At 42.9% G+C, this 21760-nt stretch overlaps 1 protein-coding gene across 5 annotated transcripts in view; it reads left to right on the forward strand.

Moving 5' to 3' along the window:
- LOC119654675 (GATA zinc finger domain-containing protein 14) overlaps nucleotides 1-21760 on the forward strand; it is a 356908-nt gene that overhangs the window by 66384 nt on the left and 268764 nt on the right. For all 5 annotated transcript variants that reach the window (XM_038060172.1, XM_038060173.1, XM_038060174.1 and 2 more), the window contains one exon: nucleotides 5535-5580. In XM_038060172.1, coding sequence (XP_037916100.1) covers nucleotides 5535-5580 — 46 coding nt within the window. The remainder of the gene's footprint in view (nucleotides 1-5534; nucleotides 5581-21760) is intronic.

A 21760-nucleotide genomic window follows, 5' to 3' on the forward strand; every position in this document is an offset into this window, starting at 1 on the left:
TAGTCCAGGTGCAATTGAAGCTCAACTTGGCATGATTATTACACCCCCGTTATCTAATGATCGATTTTGAAACGATCTCGTGAGAGCCAACGCAAGTTTTGACAGTGTTGTTTCTCTTGCGATTGGTGATAAGGACCGCCTCGGTTTTATCTTCCGCGAGGTTCAATTTCACCATTTGGAACCATGCTTTGATAGTATGAATGGTCTACCGCAACTAGTCGTCAGCAAAACCAATCAACGTTTCCTTGGCACGCGAAGGCCGAGCACTCCGTCATACATTATTTTCCACAGCAGGGGCCCCAGTACGGAGCGTTGGGGAACACCTGCTGTCAAAATATATTCCTTCGGTCCGTCGTCCATCTCGTACCAAACAAATCTCCCCGAAAGGTAACTCTCGATTATCCAAGCTAAGTAACCAGGTACATCCAGTCTAGCCAGGGTGCCCTTAATGCGACCTCAGTTGGCTGAGTTAAAGGCATTCCTGACATCCAGCATTGCAGACTACTTACAAGCGATGCCTCCCGGACCAGGTCCACGACCGTTGCAATGGCATCAACCGCTCTACAAAACCCACACGAAGCCATACCCGCTAGCTCGACGAACGGAAGCAACCTGTTGTATATCACCCCCTTCAATACCTTCCCCATAGTCTCTAATAGACAGATAGGGCGATATGAAGAGTGTGCGCCAGGTGGTTTTTGGGCCTTCGGTAGCAGAACCATCCTATGTTTCTTCCACTGAATGGGAAACACTCCCTCAACCATGCATGATTCAAATGTACTTATGAACCATGCTGGAATGATCTTAGCAGCCAACTTCGGGGCTTTCTTCGGAGTATCGTCCAAAACCGGAGCCTTATTTTCTACAATTCGGCCGCATATCTCCCGTAGTTCCTCCTCGGTCACCCCGGGGATTGTGAAGATGTCCTGTTGAACCATTGGATGAGGTCCGCTCTCTTCTTGTTGTGGGAAAGGCATTGCGATTATTTTGAAAAGGAGTCTTGGGCTTCTCACTTGGTGTAATTTTTGTCCACGAATCTTATTCATTACAATCTTGTAAGCAGCGCGCCACGGGTTTGTATTTGCTTGGAGGCACAACTGCTTGCAGCAATGCCTCTTACTTTCCCGTGATCCCGGTAGTCTTTCTCCGACTGCTGATTTTCTGGCTGCCCTCTGGCAAAGCCTCCTCGTAATCTAGAAATTCCACTGGTTGTCACGGGACAAATATAGCAAACCTTAAGACAGTAACATTAGTCCGTAAGGAGTGATTGGACATCCAACGGTATGTAATTTTATTGGTTCAAGATTCAGTAGTTAATCTATTCCTTCATATATTGTTTTCATTCCTGCATATCTCCTTTTAGTCCAATAACCTCGCCAATTACTTTTTTGTAGAGGTTGGCGGTCTTTGGTTACTGTCTTTTCCTGTTTTTTCTTTTGAAAAAAGCTTTATTTTAATTTCCATCTTACTTCTTCGATTCCTCAAAATAAGAAAGGAATTCATAATAAATGACTCTTTCCAGATTGTTTTTCACTTCTTTTTAATTCGGCTTGTCTTCTTCTGGCCTAGTGTCGGCTTGCTCAATGTTTTTGATGTCCATCTAATTGCCCATAACACCAGCAAAGGCATAGCAACTATAACAAGCAATAAATAGTTAAAAATCAGTAACTTTAGAGAGTTAGTAGTAATTTATTTAGGGATGGAATGGTGGAAGTAGAAATTGTTAGTAAAGGTTCACCGATTACTTTTATTCCTAATTCACAGCTGTTACGATGTCAGGATAGAAGTCGATGGGAGTCTCCTAAAGAATTTGCCAGGGGCAAGCTATATCAAAGATAAAACGTTTACAATAAGTCAATGAGATAAACGCACTTTCAATCAAACATTAAAAGACCTCGGAGATGGTTCCAGAAAGATATCTCCCACTAATTTTTATGGCTTTGTGTAAAATAAAACTTTGTGTACAATAAAATCGGTTTACTGTCTGTCTGTCACATGCATTTTTCTGAGAAACGGTTATAGTGACACCATGACACTAAATTCGGTGAAAAGAGAACTGAGAACTGCGAACGCTCACGCATACAGTGAGTTACATAAATCTACGTCGAATTTAAGGGGGTATCCATACATGTAAAAGGGGGTATACACTTTTTCACCAAATATAGTAACGTGGGGTATCAAATGAAAGGTCTTGATTTGTACTTTCCGACGGCGGCCTTATTTTTGACATTTGTTGGAAAGGTGAGAAGTGCGAAAGTGATCATTTCTTTCACAGCCCCATTCTCAAAAACTACCCTACCGAAAAATCTGAAAAATATTAGGAAGCTATATGGTGCTAGCTTCCGAAATACTCTCCAAACCGAAATATTTTCAAATGTCCAGTCAAATGTTTTTATAAAAGAAATTCACAAAACCTTCCATACCTGAAGGGTCCAGCTTCCGGTTTTCCGACTTGTTATGCTTTGACTTTGCTTAAGTTCCCCCACCCTTCCCGGTGTAGTTGCCTTTTCTTGGGGATTACCAGCTGAAGTTCATAGCAGAAGTTGAATGGAAGCCATGTTTATATATCTGATTCATTTATTTGAATCCAATACCGATCCTGCTTCTCATTGTGGTGTTCACAAAGTGAGAACTGAGAGTAGATCCCCAGTGACTGTTCTACTTAACCCTCTAGCAACTAGCTAACTTTTAGGAAGTAGATCTCTTCGGTAGAAGAGAAAGGCAATTAAATGTTCTAATTCCAGACAAGCGTCTGCAAGCAATTAGCACCTCCACAGCACTCCCCTGCCAGTGGTTGAGTACAAGGAAATTACGATAATTCGGCTGGCCGTGTCGTTACGCCAGCTGTGGGTTTGCTATTGTTGAATTGCTGGCGGTGAACGGAATTACTGAAGTCCTGCCTGGTCAAAATCAGAAATCTTATTCGTCTGCTGGATTTCGTTGAGTTTGCCACTACAGATTGTTGAACCGGAGTTTGGCCGGATTTCGAGATGTCTTTCCCGGCAGCGTGTATTGCCACAATGGCTTCCTGGTGTTGGTTCGAAATCGGATTTCCTTGGGTGTCATTGGCCATCGCGTAGAAAGATTCGAGCCCATCGACGTTGCTCATAGACGCGCTAGTCATTGCCGTGGAAGCACTGTCTAGTAGACTCAAGATATCAGCACTGTTTGTGGATTCATTTTGCGATGTGCTTTGCGGAATCGGTTGCTGAGATATTGACCCCACTGTTTGTACTTATTGGTCACGTGAGAATTGCGGAGTTCGCGTTTGGCGCTGCTGATGTTTTTGAGTGACTGCCTTCAAACGATCCTTGGTTTTTGGAGTGTAGGTGTGCCCATAGGCATAAAAAGAATGAAACGGGGGCATTCGCATTTTCCCAAGTCTTATTAGATGATTTCACGCGTTTGATGGTTTCGGAATTAAACCCTCAGTGGTACCAACATATACCTCTGGGGCGAAGATTTTTGGAGCATCGCTGTGTATGGGACCTCGTCCGAGAACGTTGAGATTTCCGTCTGAATGAATTCTCGGAGTGAATCTGCTATCTATCTGCGCGTATCTCAATTCACAGCTCTGTGAGCTGGTTTAACTATTGCTGAACTAGTCATGTCAAGCGTGTTTCTGCTGCTTAAGGCGATGGTGTTTGTATTGCTGACTTTCCTCCGCGCTACACGGTATCGAAAGAAGTGCAGCGTAAACCTTGTCAGCTACGTCGTTCGCAGTTCGTAGCGGCTGGTCATCAATCGTCGTCATAATCGGTTGAAGAGTAGATGGTAGCTGTCTTACCCATAACCTACGCATTAGCGACCCTGGAACTGCAGTACCTCCGAGACACTGCGGGCGGCGGGGTAACTGGCAAGTTTTCTCGTCACCCATGGAAGTGCTCTCCATGAGCTACCTTGTTTTGTCTGAGTGAAATTATGCGGTATTTCCAACGATTAATTCTTTGAAATAATAAAAATTTGTTGTTTCTTTTTCGTTGGTGTGAATATTTATTCTTGCAAGTACGATATTTCGGGAACCACTTGTTCCCTTCATCAGTGCTAAAAAGTTTCTTGTTTATTTCAAATACTTTGTTTTTTTCTCGTTGCTTGCACTCAACCGCTTTGTTAATTGTTCGCATAAGCAGCTATATGAGTAATCTGTCACCGAAAAAAGCAACAACATTCAATTGCACTGGTCAAATACGATCAATAAAGATAGGAGACTACAACTTTGAAACCGTTAATAATTTCTCCTATCTACGGTCGAAAAGCAAAATCGATAACAGTGACGACGAAGAAATTCGGTTGTTGGCTGCCAACAGAGCTTAATTCAGCTTGCAAACCTGTTCCGCTCGAAACGTCTCACCATGGGGCCAAAGCTCTTACTGTACAAGGCAATGATTTTGCCAGTCCTTATGTATTCCTTGACAACTTGGGTTCTTAGCAAGAAGCATTGCGAACTGTTGGCTGCATTCAAGAGATGAATCCTCCATAGAATTTTTTGGCCCTCTGTATGAGGATGAACGTTTCCCTAGCGTATATAACGATGAAATTTATGAGCGATACTACGATTGTCCCGTTGTTGGCAAAATTTAGCTCAAAAGGTTGCAGTGGGCAGGTCACTTAGTCCGCATGAGTGAGGATAATCAAATCCGGAAAATATCGATAGTGGAAAAAGAAAAAGGGGCGGATTCTGCCTGAGCTGGATCGATGGCGGAGACCAGGACACTGGACAGTTTTTAGAGACATGTTGACGGACTTCGTGGTGGTGGAACTGGGGTGTCGTCAGTTCCTGACTAACGCAGGCCTAGACCGGAGACTGGTTGTTGTGCCATTGATGAGGATAATTAATTCGTTTACTACAAGGCATGCAGAACTGTTTAGCATGCGTTACATGTATTGATTAGAATTCTGTTTATTATTTTCTAAGTCGAAGCTCAATATTCACTTGATCAAAGGAGATGCTAATACCACATTAATGGACATCATTCTTTAATAACCTACAGCACGTACCCCATCAACAGTTCTAAACATAGGCGAAAATTATGTCCAACGGCTCCTGCTATCGTGTAGACCTGCCTTCCAGCATGGAACCTCCAGTGAGGCCCAAGCCCAGACCATTGGTCGGTATTCGCCTTAAACATGAAGACAAATTGCGTGTAATGAGAATCTTGATAAAACGTTTGTAACTTGTGTAAAATGTTGTTTGACCCGTGGCTCGGATCGTTTGCAACAGGGTCACCATTGAGATTATCATTCAAAATTATTGCATATGGCGGTAACGATGCGGGGCTATCGTAAATTCATTGGATTTGTTGACTTCTCATATCCACAGATGTTCGCGCAGAAATGAAAATGAACGTGAAATATGAAAAGAGCCTTTGGACATTTTGCAGGTTTGCCGGTGATTTTGTAAAAGATTGATATCTGCGTAAGTAATTGAGTAATTAAAATAATTTGAGGACAGACAACCCGACCAGTCGGGTGTTGATTGGAATTTGAAGTTGAGAATTTAATTATAATAATTCATTGCGTTTTCTTTATTCCAGGTTACCACAGCTTACGGTCTATGCCAAGATTTTGTACCTCCTGATGGTGAGTATTAGCTTAGATGCTTGCAAGATTGTAAATTCCTTATTGCATATTAGCCCAGTTTACGGACGCTAATTGTTTGGTACTTTGCATAAAGTTGGAAACTTAATTGAATAACACTTTGGCGCCGTATGTTTTCAATAGATTAGAGCCACATTTCCATATCTGCAGTTTGGTCCAAGTGGTATATGAAACTGTTGGTACTTCGTAACTTCATACCTATTCACACCTATTGCGGCAATGTTTTCCAGATTTGCGAACTGGCTGCAATTACCCTTTTAATGGTTTACTGGAAAACGCAATTTACCTACTGGAGTGAGCCTACATTACTCTTCAGAATGAAAGGGAAATGCGATAGAATCACTTGAATTATTTTAGGAGAAAAATCAAATGACATAAGTGTGTAATGTAGGCCACTTCGGTGGTCACAGTGAATACCCGAGCAAGTCGACTTTCACTCAAAATATATTAAGTTTATTTATGATTAGTTCTAGCCCTCCTACGGTGCGAGCCAGAGTGTCTAATTCGAAACTTTTAGCGATTAAATTTAATGGTTTGATTAAATTCAAGTCGGGCGCACCAAAGGAGATCATACTCAATTTAACTGAAAAATGGTTTACCTAGTTATCTCCGCTGGAGTGTTGCGTCAGTGGCCTACGGCCTAATCCAAAAGCTGATTATCTGGTAAAACTAAACTTGATGAAATTACCAAGAACGTAATAATCCAGGGTGTTTATGGGGGATATGAATCCAAGCGCTCACAGGGTTGTTTACATCTTAGCAATAGGAGCCCTTTTTGGGAGTAGGGTAGGTAACGCGTTTACGCACAGAGTGCTTGACTCCCGCAACAGTAACCCTTCAGACTACCAACTTAAGCCTTGCTTGTCATCAGAGAAAAAGCTTCGGGTAAGCCCTCTCACTCTCCCGGCTTAGGGAACCTTCAGGTCAGGGAATTCCTTTCACCAACAGTCCATCTGCCTTTTGGTCGAGTTTGCCAAAAGAGTTGTCATTCGGTAAAGGCGTGTTTATGCTCTTTATGAGCAACTACCTCTCGTAAATCTTCGCCCTCGCGGCTATAGATAGGTATACTTTCCATAGCAAAAGGGGCAATGGGGATCACTCTCGCGATTATCGTAAAGGCCACTCGCAAAACTCCACGCCTCTGTACTTTGGCAAGGTACTTAAGATGCACTTCCTTATCAATGACGTCAGCCCATATTTACGCGCCGTAGAGCAGAACGGATTGCGTCGTGCCCATAAGAAGTCGTCTCCTGGTAGATAGGAACATTCGCCATTAACCGACTCCTGACCGACATTTCAGCTGCAGCCCAATCTGCTGCTTTGATTTGCTCGAAGAAGCTCATCTTCTAATCGAGCATCAAACCAAAGTATTTAGCAGCTGGGTTTGACTCTATAATCAACTTAAGGACGAGAAAGTTGGGATCCTCTTCTTCCTCAAGATGACTACTTCGATTTTTTCTAGCACAAGGCTGAACCCATGAGTCATCCATCCGTTTACTCGACGCCTCAATATGTCAAGTCTGCTTTGCGTCTGTTCGACAATGCGTCTGGGAACAAGTGTCGCAACGTTGTCTGCTTAATCGACCAGGTGCGACCCTTCTGGCATTCGAGTCTTAGCAGACTATCAAAGGAAGCTTTCCAGAGGTCCGACCCTAGAATGGATCCGTGTGCTACTCCCGACGTAATGTTCATCGTCCTCTGGCTCACTATTGTCCTATAGAACAGGGAGCCGTCTTTCATGTAATCAATTCCTCAATATCCGCAAGGACTAGCTTGGCATGCGAAATGAGTTTTCGCCATGCTAAGCATACACAGCAGACTGCAGCTTAGGGTCTTTTCCTTTTCCTTTGCTGCTTAGCTCAAATCTAAAGGTAAAGCATTGAACGCACGAACAGCAAATCTGGCCGTTAGCGATTCATCACTATGTAAATTTCCGGCGGGATACTATCAGGACCTGGCGCCGTCATGTTTTTCATGTTGAGAACTAATTCATCGAATACTTTTATTGTGAAAAGGGGACAATTCTCGGCGCTTTCCACGCTGTTGACATCAACCCATACAGGATGTCTGGGGAATAAAGCCCATACAATGCGGTCCACCTGTTCGGTACTTAATATGCAGGGTTTGGGCAGAGTCTTCATTTTCCGGGGAACGAATTTATTGCCAAGTTCCCACGGATCCTCACATTCCTTGTTGACTCGGTTCTACCAGCCGCGAGTTTTGCTTTTTTGCACTTCGCTTTCACTTGGTGAACTACTGGCCACATCTGTGGCATGCTGATCTCCTGTCGGATCACTTGCAAATTGCTGACGAATGTCCATAGTTCAGACATCTGTGGCACTGATTCGCAGTCGTATCCTGCATATTACCCATCCAATTTGAGGAATTTCATCGCTGTTGAGGAATTTCATCGCATATTGTTCACCACAACGAGTTTTTGGCCTCGAGCGTTGACAGAAATGATACCTATCTGGGAATTGGTCACCTTTGAACGATCACGCTTAATGTCCTCCTCCACTTCGACTTTTTCTCGGATTTCTAGAAAGTACATAGACTCTAGACCTGAAACAAGAGCCTTCATCCCTTCACTACTTCGTGGAACGTACTCTTCCTAATTATCTTCAGACCTAGTTCAACCAAGACTTCGCAACCCTTCGTTTTCCATATGGAAGACACTCCTGCTTCATTGTCTTCGGGGAACGGATTTCAATGAGGACTTTCGCAAATGTCTTCCATCGGCTTAATTAGTAGAGCCGGCCGCCTAGTCTTTCTTCGTTTTCGCGAATTTTCTTTTACTGTTTTTCGGGTAGTAGCCTCTTTGGCTTTGGACAGACGGGTCTCTGGTGATGTAGCCACTTCTTTCCTTTGTCCTTCTTTGCCTTCTTTTTTGGGCTCTGGAAACTACTAAAAGTCTCCTTCAGGCATCTCTTTCTTTTTTCGCTTTTTCCCCAATATGCTTTACAGTGGGCTATCTGCAATTCATTTGGCGCTAATAGTGTTCTCTGCAGGAAGTACGGCTGTTTCTGCTTTCCGCGCGTCTTCCACTGGTGTCCACGTTCCCCTGTCGAAGGAGATGCAGTCCAGTAGTTCCTACAGTTCCATCAGCTCGTTCTGCTGACGACTTTGCTGAAGTTCTTCTGAAGGAACGTTGCCGTCTGCATACACTTCAGCACTGTCTTGCATTCCCTGATGGGCCTCTCCTTTTTGCCTCTAGCTAGGACCGTCGACCGCACTTCCACTCGGTTCATGTCCGAATCCACTGGCTAGGGCTACCAATTTTGACTGATTTTCTTCCGGAATAGGAAAACTGCAGGGTTTTGGAATTGCCTTCCCTGCACCATCAGTCGCGTCATTTTGTAACGCTTTCTCTTTATTTAGGCGTCCCGGTATCGCATCGGATGTTTCAATATTCACTTCATCCTTCGCTGGTCGCATCTATTTGCGACGCATTTTCCCATATAAGGGAGGAGAAGTGGGGCGGTTAGCAACAGGGGTAAATTACAACCATCGACTTAAACCTCATGTGATGCGGGTTCTATTCCATAATTTTGACTAAACGGTCATTTTTATTTCGGCCATTATCATCGTTAAATGGAAATCACTTCGTTGTCGCTACTGCTTGTGGATGCAAGAAGATTAGCTACAAGGGTTGGTAGTTCAAAATATCAGTTCTTATGCTGGATTCAATGATTCTATTCTCTCTCTCTAAACTTGTTAAAAAACCGAAGAGAATGGGGGGACAAAGAAATTACCTGTAATACACCTGTTATGCGTATCACACGAACTTTACCTCAGCGCAGAAAGCATGTAGTATCATATTTTATAAGGTGGGCGGAATTGATGGCATCAACCGAATCTGGTTGGCTTACGAATACGAAGTAATGACAGGCAGGGAGTTGACTGTTCAAGCTCAGCAAGGTATAGGGTAAATGATCCTCCTAGATTTATTGCCGTGAATTGCTATTTTGGGCGGGACAGGAGTTTTTAAAGTATTAAAACTGTTGAAAATGATTACACCCAAATGAATCAAATAGGATCAGATTGTCATATCAGCCGAAACAGGCGAGCCATTCTTCTCTTTACGTCGATATTGAGTTTGAAGAGACCAGTCTCTCTGGCATTTGCCTTAACATCGCATAACGCCTTTCCTAGAGTTAGATTAAAAAGAATGCAAAATGGACCATTCTTTGGTCTTAGAGCCTTGTTGAAGGTGAAAGGGCTGGAATCTTGCTGCATTTGTCTGGACTCACATATTGCTCAAGGTCTGCCTAGTCAGTCTCAATAATTTTATCTGGATACCAAATTCTTTCTTGGACATATACAGTTTTAGCAGGCCTTGAAGTCTATGAAAAATGGTGAGATACAGATTTGGCATGAATCGATGTTGTCCTGGTCAGATAGCAGTGATGAGTCAGGCAAAGTACTGGAGACCCTCTTATAAATAGTTATTTCGAAAGAATGAGGCTTCATCCTACTCATTTACTAAGAAAACGTCTGCGCCTCGTGCAGTTACTCTCCTTACTTCTCGAATTCGCAGACCGGCTGATTCTCCTAGGTTTCCTCCGTCTGCCTGAGAAGTTGCTGCCCTACCAAACAGATTTCGCGATAAGCCTTTGCGCCTGTCGGCGTTCCTTGAGATTGCTGCATTCCCCGGTGGACAGAATTTCGCCAGTTCTATGGTGAAAATCATCTATGAGTCAATCGTTTCTAATTGTTTGCAACTGAAGCCACATATGTTTGTCACTGTAACAACGGGAACATCTTCCAAGTCATTATAAAAGTCATAAAAGTCAGTGGTCCACGCTTCAGATGTTGAGTTGCGATTGTTGCGACAACCACCTTACCGACCACAGATGGGATTATTACTTTAGTACTGTTGCTAACAGTATTGGCTGAAACTTGATAAGGGCGGGGTGAAGGTTTTGGATTATGCTGACGACGTGTTGATATGGCTATTTGGAATGTTCATTACCATAACCACTGAAGTTTTTGAATTACACAGGACACAGGATATGAACTTGCCATAAATTCATTCAAAACCTACTTGATACTATTCATCACTAAAACAGTAAAGTATATTGTGGTGGTACTGGATGGATAGTTAATTTGGGCACAGCTCATAACTTTGAGATAGTCCTTCCGGTCTCTCTTTTTAAGGTCTTGTCAACGAGGAGCAGAAAGACGGGAGGCGGTTAGTTCAAGAGCTTCCTATCATTCGATGCCTCCCAGCTGATGTGCAACACTACCCCATGTATCCGTACTTCCTTGAATATCCCTGAAAATGTTTTCCGAAATGAGTACCTCTGAGAGAGAGTTGCTGATAAATCCTATCCGACCGATCCTCTACAAGGAAAAAGGTGTAATCGCGTCATTACTACAGAGCACATATTCAGGAATTTGTACCTAATCGATCTTTTGCAGGCGAAATATGCACGCTTTTGAATCGGGGTAAGCACATAATCTCAACCGGATTTCAGGACACCCATGGAATTTCTAATGAGTCGCACAGTCCATCTGCCTCCCGATTCATTTTTCCGATAGAATAGCCGCTCCTCCTGGGGCTAGATTCTCCAGCATTTGCCGTTAGTCAACTTAAATCTGAATTTCCAGGAGATAGCTCGGATCAGGAAGGCATAAAACCGTGTCTAGCGTATCTGCCATTTTACGGTAATAAAGGATTTCTGACATCATATGTTACGGGGAGTACTACCCGTGGAAATCAACGGCTGTGCACTTCAACTCGGCGGGCAGCATTCACTATCTCCATGAGAAGATTCATTGTGAACCTTCCTGTTCTGAAACCGTACTATCTTAAGAATAAGTCCTTGCTACCACATGCCGCTTTAGCGAGTCTACTCCTACCAAGTTTTTCGAACACCGTATAGGCTATGGCGGTATACAGACGATATCTCAGGTTCTCCTTTGCCATTATTGATCAGTCCGAGGTTTACCACCTTCTACAAAAAATAGCCTCATTCAGATATTCCTTAACCCTTCCCGGTCATTCAGGCAATATGCCAAATGTTGAAGCTAATGAGACTCCGTCGATTCCCGCCGTCCACCAGTACGTTGGGTGCCTTCCGAGGCATGGAGGCCCTTCAGACCTTCGTCAACAAGTTCATAATTGAATTTACAACATTGCCACTTGTAGCCCCTTCACTTTCCGAAGTATCTTCAAACGCGGGTTGCCTCAGTATCTTCAAGAACGAGAAGTCTTCTAATTTACCCTTCGCCACCAATGATACCAGCCTGGCTGGGGATCCCGTGTTTAGAACTACGAACCTTTTTTTCGTCGTCGTCAGCAGGATACGTTTCCTCCTGCAATCTGGATGAAGCATGTCTGATTCAAATGTTCTGGAATTAAAAGTCTGAACCAACTAGTATCCACCCGTTGGAGCTGATGCTAAAGTTCGACATCGTATCATTCGGCGTTACACTGACACTAAATATCATCACCCCTAAATGCGGAATCCAAACAAAACCAGTCCCTCGAGTTTGTGTCTAAACCGGAATTCGGATGCATTCCATTGCTTTGTAGGCAAAAGTTCGCCGTAAAGAAAAATTTAATCCGATAATGGCTCTGCGGATATACACAGCCATGGTTTTTTCAAACCTTGCCAATAGCTCTTTCTCGTGGCAGGCTGCATTGATCAGGGAATACCGTAGAGTCAGGGTCTAAGAGACTGAAAATCTGGTTACTACTAAGGTCATGTGGTTTTACCCAACATACGCCCTCAATATTCTCGCAATCCTTCCTACCTGCCGTTCATACTAAAGACGTTGTATTTTGCATTGCTGTCAGATTTTGCGAATCAGAATGCTGACCAGCCTTACGGCGTTACAACTTCTTTAACTTGCTATTGCTATTGTACAATCTTTTTATGAAAAACATCGCTCGAGGATTGCAAAGCAGGGCAGCGTGGAAAATCAGTGGTGTATTTGTCACTGACGGATAAAAAATGGATTGTGGGGTAAGAGTGCAAATTCTTTGAATCATATACTTTTCCAGGATATATCAGTGTCTTCTATGTGAAGATACCGGCGAAGTGGGAGGCTTTTCAATAGACGATGTGTCACCGGACTTTCAACTTGTCATCAAAACTTTCAAGTTGGTGATGAGCTTCTGGGATCATGCTGGATCGAAACTCTTCCCTCTGGACTTGCGCAGGAATATAGACGAAAATTAGCAGGTAGACGAAATTGAGGCATAGTTCCAATTCTGACGACCCGCGGAAGGAACGGTTTAATATGGAACAGAATTTACTCGCCTTACTTGTCAATAGCTGACTCTAGTTGGCGCGACCAAGATCTTAACTGTTCCAATGTTAATAGATTCTCCAGTCTAAGAACATAAAGGATAAACGTATAGCCTTCATAAGGGACAGATGAACCTGTCAACTACTAAAAATTTGCGAATGTTTACCGACTGTACCCAATAGTTTGCCGTGTTATCTCTATACAATTTTGGAGTCAACAATATTTTGTCGAACATAATTAAAATTTCTTATCTGCTCTGGATATAGTCCATCACGTGTAGTCCCATCTACCATTTAATTTTTTCATCACATGGAAACAGCGTAAACAAGTTTTTTGTCGGAGTCAACACTATGATCAGCATTTCGTGCAAAAAGACAAAACAATATAAACAACTGACACCGAGTCATGTTAGAAATAATGGATTTTTTGCAATATTAGGAAGCAAACAGGTAGCTTATCACCTCAGGTAGTACTCGCACCTGTCAAATCAAAGTAAGTAGTGGCATGCATACCCGAATAATTAGCAGCTACTGAGGTGCGATAAGAATGCTGATTGGTTTGGCTGCTCCAGAACCAAAGATCTGGCTTGCTCTCAATTGGATCATTTCATTGCAGGAATCACCGAAAGCCACGTTGGCCCAGTTCATTGAATTATTTCAGACGATGTTATTGTCAACAGTGACACAGCAGAACTTTACCCATGCAAGCAACTCGAATTTTGCTCATTCCGGATTTTATCTTCTAGACGTGTCTAGAATGTTGTCATGTATCTTTAACTTAATTTTGGATGTACACATGCTTGACCATGTTTAATGAATGTTTCACGAGAATTTGGTAAAACAACCCGCGGCCAGCTTAATAGGTTCTCTCTGGTTTACTTTGATACACCGACCTTCAATAAACTGAAAGTTAAATGAAGTCCACCTAGAGGTACTTATCTGTGTACATTCGGAGGTAATCTTAGACATGCACATGTACTACAAGATCTAGATAAAATACCTGGCAAATTCCTGATAAAAATTTTAAATACCAATTTATTACGCTGAATAATAGCCGAACAATAGAATATTTTTTCAATTGTCATCAGCGACGTTATCTTCCCACTATCATCAATAGTGTATTCTCTAGTAAGTCCGATGGGTCCAAAGTTCAGGATTATTACTTGCGAATTCACTCGAACATCAAAGCGTTCCTTTCCACAAATCAACAGCAAAAATGCGATAACAAACATTGTCATTTCACTGTTTTATTGACCGAAAGAATTTCAACAAATAAAATTAAATAGAATTCCTGAGAAATCAAAAGAATGTGCCTAAAATGGTTTAAATTCTGAGCCACGTTTTGACAGCTCTCTTTCTCCAGACCGCGATAAGGAACGAATAAAATATTTAAGGTTGTTATAACCTGTGTCAGCTTTCCGATAATTAGTAGCTTTTATTTGTTTTTAACTGTAACTCCACTATACGTCGCTGCTATTGCAAATTATCATCGGATTAAGAAAGGATCAATCAATTACTCATATCGTTCCATATTGGCTTAGTGTACTTTTCCGAACAATGGAGTGATTTGTCTGCGTTTTCAAGAGAATTTCTTCTATGAACCAGTATTTCAATGTAGACCGAGGTATTACCTAATGTCATGACAATTTGATTAGACGACACTGTGGAAAACCAAATGTTTTTAACGCCATTTCACTGTCTGCCTGTGACACGCAATGTGCTCATGTACTTAAGTACCCTTGAACGTTTTGGTATGAATGGAATTGCGAATTATAGGAAAACCATGTTTGAAATTACTGCAATGTGAGCGAATATCACATACTCGACCCTCATTCGCTGCATCTTTCCGATTCCTACTTCGAAACAATTTTGAATCCTTGCTTCGCTCTGTGACTTCAACTATCACTATCCCGTATTATATCCTATGTCACCTATTTTCAGAATCAATCAACACCCATAAAGTTTTCATTTTATTTTTTTTTTAATTATCACCTCAGCTGAGGACTGATATTAAAGACTATCTTCGATAGTTACTTGCTTGACATTGTCGCTTTTCCGTGGGCATGATTCAGGTGTGCTTTGAAAATGAATCCATCCTGGGTGACTAATATTAAAGATACGCCAGGTCGAAATCTCATTTTCTTCTTCCTGATATCACTAACGACATTTGGTTTTACCAGTTATCTTTTACTAATATCTTGTCTTGATACTACGCCTCCCAATGGCATTCTCAACCGAAGATTTGCGCAGTTGATTATTCGGATCCGTCTCAGCACGAAAATAGGGATCACAATTTTTCCACTATCCTAACTCCAACCTGATCCCTCTTTGCCACAGATCCCATGGCACGCCGACGAAGAAAATGCAGTCAACGTCGTTAAAAACAAAATGATCGTGTTGGGAGACCCTAAGCCTTGGAGAAATACTACGACGTTCACCTCAGTCGACGCAGCCTGCTGGGCTCTGGTCCTGTCAAAAAATGGGCAAGGACTCCTGAGCATGGACGGCGTCAGCACGCAAATAAATTAATCCGAGCCCAACAAACACGTTTCTGCATGCTAAATATTGACACCCTCACTGGAAAGACTGAGAAATTCGAAAGAGCCCTTTGGAAAAGGTGCACTGACATCTGCGCTCTGCAAGAAACCCGATGGTCTGGCGCCAAAGACTGCGACTTAGAATGCGAACGTGCTAAAAATTGCTACAAACGTCTCTACTTTGCTAGCCCACATACTCCATCCGGTGTTGGCATAGCCATCTCAGACGGTTTCCGCGACGCCATTAAAGAAGTGGAACAATTTTATGACCGGCTAATGAAACTCAACATTATATCAGCTGATCACAATATTCACTTCTTCCCCGCGTACGCACCACAGACAGGTCAATTTGATGGCGCGAAAGATGCCTTCTAGCAGCTTCTCGATACAAGGACCTGTAACGTGCCTGCTGATGAAAATATATCCTTTAGAACGACCTTAATGGCCATGTGGGTGAAAATACAAGCTAGTGCAGAGAAAAGGGTTTGGAGCACCCAATAAATGTGGCAAGCATATAGGCAGATTTCGGGGACAATCATGATCTTTTACTTGTGGATACATGGTTTATCAAACGATTGTCTCATCTTCCTACATTTTATAGTGGGAACAGTAAAACACGAACCGACTATATTCTCAAAAAGCGGCGAGTTTTTAGCACCGTGATTGACTGCAAAGCTGTTCTCTCTGAGACCATCGCATACGAGCATTGACCAGTGATTGCTATTTTGCCACCGATGATGAGTCAAGCCACCGATAAAACAGCATGAGCAACGCACTGCTTCGTTGCACATTAAATCAAACGCTTCGGAATGGCGATGTTCAAACGAAGGTCCGTGAAAAGGAACGCTTCTACCATAAGTTTCGACAAAACTCTGGCCATTTGTCAAATTTATAAGAATAGGAACCGGGAAGCAAATAAAGCGATCGCTGTTACCCAAGGAGTCCCTCACAAAGGTCTTTACGAAGTACTAGGCCTTCGGAATGACGAGAGGGTCTCTATCGACTTGTCAAAACACGACACCAATGCACACAGAATATCGAACACTACTGTTGCTCTCATGACAAGAACGGTTCTTTGCTTACCGATTCATCACTCTTCTTTGTTTTTGTTATGGACACTGAACAGTTCAGAACTAAGCGATTAAAATATCTCGGGCCAATACTATCAGCCAATGGAGAACTGCATTAGCCTTCTAACCACTAGGCCATCAGGGCACATAGGATATGATGAGTGGATTAAAAATCTCAAGCTCTCAATCAGCTTGCAACTTACCACCATTCGTAAAACTTCAACTAACTTAATAGCTTTTTGTAGATTCTTTCGAAAGCATCCCAAATCTCCCAAGGCTCGAATAATAACTTTACTGTAGACATAGGCGCTTATTCTCCAAGAGACGCCTTATCAGCGTAGTCGAGGAAAGGCGGGCTCAGTTAAACTGATTTCATTGGTGACATACAAAAAAATCACTCCACTAAAACACGTCTAGCAGATCTTAAGTTACAGATGATGTGAAACGTGAAAGACCAGTGGCTGCTTCCTGCCCTGAGAGTCGGGGCTTAACAATACACTCAAAGCCTTCCCCGCTTATACCAAGAGGTGACTAAAAGGGATAGAAATTTATGCAAATTTTGAAATTTTATTGATACCAAAAGGTCAACACTGCCTCGGATGGAGACAGCCCTCACGGCAGCAACATTTGGCTATCGATAACGGACTATGATTGGTTTCTGGGACGTGCGCACGGTCCTCGACAACGGTAGCGAGGATCCTGATAATGTTCGCTTTCTACAACTTAAGCGGGAATTTCAGCGACATAAGCTGGATATTCTGCCCCTAAGCGAAGTAGGATGATGGGATTCTGGAGAATACTCTTGCCACACTTATGGCAATGTTCTTTTGTACTCTGGAAAGCCAAGCGGTAACGCGTTTTCTTAACCAGGGAACCGATTTCTGCCAGACCTAGAATTGCAAGATTTCGGAACTGGTTAAGGATCATCACAGTGGTAGAATGTCATGGACCAACAAAGACTTCCGATGTCCGGGAAAGCTTCATATCGTGTGATGGTGATGGGTGATCTGAATGCCAAAGGGGGGTCTGACACTTTGCGGACATGTGATGGGGAAACACGGTCTTGGCGATCGCAACAGTAATGGTAGCAGATTCGTTTCTGCAAATTGCACCGCCTCGTTATTGGTGGCACACTGTTTGAGCACAGAGCCTGGCACAAGGTCAGTTTAGTTTCAATTGACCATCACCGTACAAGATCCCCAGTTAATTTAAGAGTTGCCTTCTGGATGTGCATAAGAAGAGAGGCACCGACATTGGCCTCGAAAGGGATCACCATCTGATGACCTCTTACGTTCACTTGTATGTTGCCTCCGTTATTTCTCCTAGGGTTGGAGAACTGCGACCTCCTAAGGTATGACCCAGTTGTCGCCCGACAGTGGGTGAGCTTGCTAATCGAACGGTAGATATACTGAGTACCGCGCCTGAGAATATCGATGAGCATTTGACTGCCATCAAAGATGCTCTTTTCCCTGCCACTTCCGCCTTCCGATCACACCACCTTATCAGACCTGTCCGCCGACTTCTTCGTTTGTAATATTATAGTATTAGACCAGTGTACCCCGAATATATAACACAGACAGGTGTTGGCGAAGGCCTGGAGTTTTTGAGTGGCAGTGGGGGTCACTTTTTATATAACAACACAGGAAGAACACTAGCAGAGAACAGTATAAATCTGGTCTTGGTGTTGAGACAATTACATTTTCAGATTTTACATAAGGCAGCGAAAACAGATGTAACACTGTTATGGAGCCGAGAAACATCCGTCAGCAAAAACCATGCATTCTAGATTTACAAATTTATCGACGTCTTCGATGTTCTGCCCATAATGCAGATAGGGAGAGAATTTTGGTTCCCTTGGTATTTACCCTCAGTCCACTACTTGCCTCTCCTTCCAAATGCAGAACTATACCAGCAAACAGATATCATCAGCGTAGTCTAGATATTTGAGGAAAGTTGTCGCAATCCATTCAACTCGTCCATGTCTTTCAGACAAGGTAGTGTCAAGAACGCCACCGGTAACTAGAAGAAGTAATATTGATGGGACTCTGCTTTAGACTTCAAAATTCTCTGAGATTTTACCTCAGTGCAGCACGTGACATATTGCGTTATCATGATAATAGCTATAATAGCTATAAGTTTCCTCCGAATGCCCCTACTACGGATAGCACGCCGGATAAACTTCCCCACCATATCGAAAACTTTCTTTAAAACAATAAAGAACAAGTGGGGCGAAGATCTAAGCTCTGAGCATGGTTCCAAAATGATCCGTAGAGTGTTGGTGCTCCCAATGCTGGAAGATTCGGAGCAGAAACCAACCTGCTCTCTGCTGATTGAGCTTTTGAGGAGGGGCTGGATCTGGGGAAAGCGTTTGACCGTGTGCTGTACGAACTTCTCTGGTATGCTTTACCACAATTTCTAGCGCCAGAAGAATTCATGCGCTGGGTTCAATTGCTCTACCACGAGTCGAAAAGTCAAGTTCGAAGTGTGGCAGGTGTATCAAAATCGCTTTGTGTCTTGTGCGGTGTTAATCGAGGAAGCGCCCTCTCATCACTTCTCTTTATTCTGGTTATGGACACTGTCACACAAGACATCCAACGTCCAGTGCTCAATATATTGCTTGAAAAATGAAGATGATGTCTTTGTAGTGTTTAATAGCAAAAATGATCTCTCTGTCCAAAAGTGGAATGATTATCTCATGCAATACGGTCTCAGATTGAATCTGAAAAAAAAACGGAATATTTCGGGCCGTGGCCGACAGCGTGCGCAGCATCCGAGCAAAGAGAATTTTTGATGGCGGCTCATAGATATTCTTAGGTGGGTTCCTCGGCTAAACCGTTTTTTAATCAGCCAGAGAGCTCTCCCACTGTTGAGCGGGCGAAGTTGAATTTGGAGGTTGCAGAAGCCAATCCTGCAAGAAGTGACGAACGCAACGCGCAATCCCTTTCGAGGCAGATGTAAGGGCCCCTCTTTTGACGCACATCCAGGAGACAACTACTAAGTCGCTAGTTGGTCAATTTGATAGCTGATGGGGTGTCGATCACTTGAAACCCAGCTTTGTGCTCGAACAATGTGCCACCAATGACGAGGCTGTGGAAACTGCAGAAATTCACAAATCTCCAACCATTATCGTTGCGGTCGATAAAACCGTGCTTCCTTATCGCATGTCCGAACAAGGTGATACCAGATCCTACCTTGAAATGCAAATCACCTAATGGGGAATCACAATGTTACTTTGAGTAGTACTACCCTAAACTGCATGTGATTGGTCGTCTCCGTTGGTGCATAGCACTATACAATTGTGATTCTCGCTGGCCTAGACGGGAATCTTTGCGATCAGCAGTCTGTCAGAAATCGGTTCCAAAGTTAAGATAGTGAGCTTGCGGTAACCGTCAGAAACAACCGACACCAGATTCGTGTCTCCTAGCACTCGGCTTTCCGGAGTACAAGAGCACATTTTCATTAGTGTGGCAAGAGGGAGAAGATTGCACGCCAGAGTGCCTCCATCTTACTTCGCTTAGGGCCTGAATGTCTAGCTTATGATATATCGTTGAGATTCGCGTTGGAGTTCCGAAAAATCTATGCATAATGCAGAAACCAATCATAGTCCGTTTTCGATGGTGGAGGTCGTGAGATCAATGCCTATTCGAGGTGAATTTGAAATTTGCAGGTTGCAAGCCCACAAATTTCTATTCTAACAGGGACAATTTTGAGGGTACTCTTACACCCCAACTCACAGGGTCAGTGTGAATCCATGCCTTTAAAAAACAATGGGCTTGTGCTTTGAGAGCGTGATACTGATTCCATACTCTCCCACATGAGCCGCGATGTCGAAGACCTCTCATGTGACTACAGTAAAACAAGTCGGGAAATCAGAAGCTAGACGCTTCAGATGTGAAAGGTTTTATGTATTTCTTTTATAAAAACATTTGTCCTAGTACCTAGCACATAATGTGTATACATATATTATGTCAGAAAATCCACCTTTAGGTACTACTGACAGGGGCTTAGAATTTGCACTGAAGCGACAATTTAGACCTATTATAACTTTGTTGGTAATAGCGCGATTTCTTGGAGCGATCATGCTCCATATCATAGCCCATATAACTGGGGGTTTGTGCCACCAATTACTAAAAAATTTAGTAATATGCAATTATTAGCACTATTTGAACAAATATCATGAGGGGTATTTCGAATCCTAGACAATATGCTGCTTCAGAATTATGTTACGATCCTTCGGTTGACAAAAATTGTGTACGCCTATACTGAACTTGGCGGGGGGGGGGGGATTTCGAGTAAATTTCTAAAATATAATATTATACCGTCATTGACGTCATTTGAGTAGATATCGGTATGGAAGTATTTCAATGACTAGATATAGTGGCATCCTCGTTATTTTTGGGTTGGATAGTTTCTGAGAATGACCACTTTAGATGCGCTCTTTCTAACTCTCTCCCCGTGCCCCCTTTGCAACCGACAACAAAACTTCGAAAGGTACTAATCAAGACCTTTCATTTTTTAATATCCTACCCACCAAATATAGCTATTTGGTGAAAAAAATTGTATATCGACCTTTAACATAAATGCCGTGCCTAACCCTATCCTTAACCTTCAAGTTTAGTTTCACAGTTGCGGCCTTTCAATGAGTCCTGGGCGTCCAGAAAATCATCGACTCATACAAAATTGGCTTTACTCTACATAAACCTCCACTGCTATTAAAAAAGTCGACAGGACCACTCTTGAAATCTTTCAGCATCTGCGACTGCCTAAGACATCGGGATGTCCTATCATCCAGGTGGCGATTGGCGGCCTTGAGGAATAACATTTCCTATTTTTGCGAATACGGGTAGATCCAGAGATGTGCCATCATGAAGTGATGATAAATATTGATCGAGCCAAGCTAAGTTTGGCTTCTCAGTTTGCTCATCGAATATATTCTCAATTTTCTATTTTTGCAGATGTACGAGATCAGAATTCATATTCTTCGCCAATTGAATAAACTTAGCTGATCCCCGCCTTATCATCATCATCATCAACGGCGCAACAACCGATATCCGGTCTAGGCCTGCCTTAATAAGGAACTCCACACATCCCAGTTTTGCGCCGAGGTCCACCAATTTGATATCCCTAAAAGCTGTCTGGCGTCCTGACCCACACCATCGCTCCATCCGCCATCGCAGGGTCTGCCTTGTCTTCTTTTTCTACCATAGATATTGCCCTTATAGACTTTGCGGGTGGGATCATCCTCATCCATTCGGATTAAATGACCAGCCCACCGTAACCTATTGAGCCGAATTTTATC

This window comes from Hermetia illucens, chromosome 4 (assembly GCF_905115235.1).
Source record: "Hermetia illucens chromosome 4, iHerIll2.2.curated.20191125, whole genome shotgun sequence".
Lineage (NCBI taxonomy): Eukaryota > Metazoa > Arthropoda > Insecta > Diptera > Stratiomyidae > Hermetia > Hermetia illucens.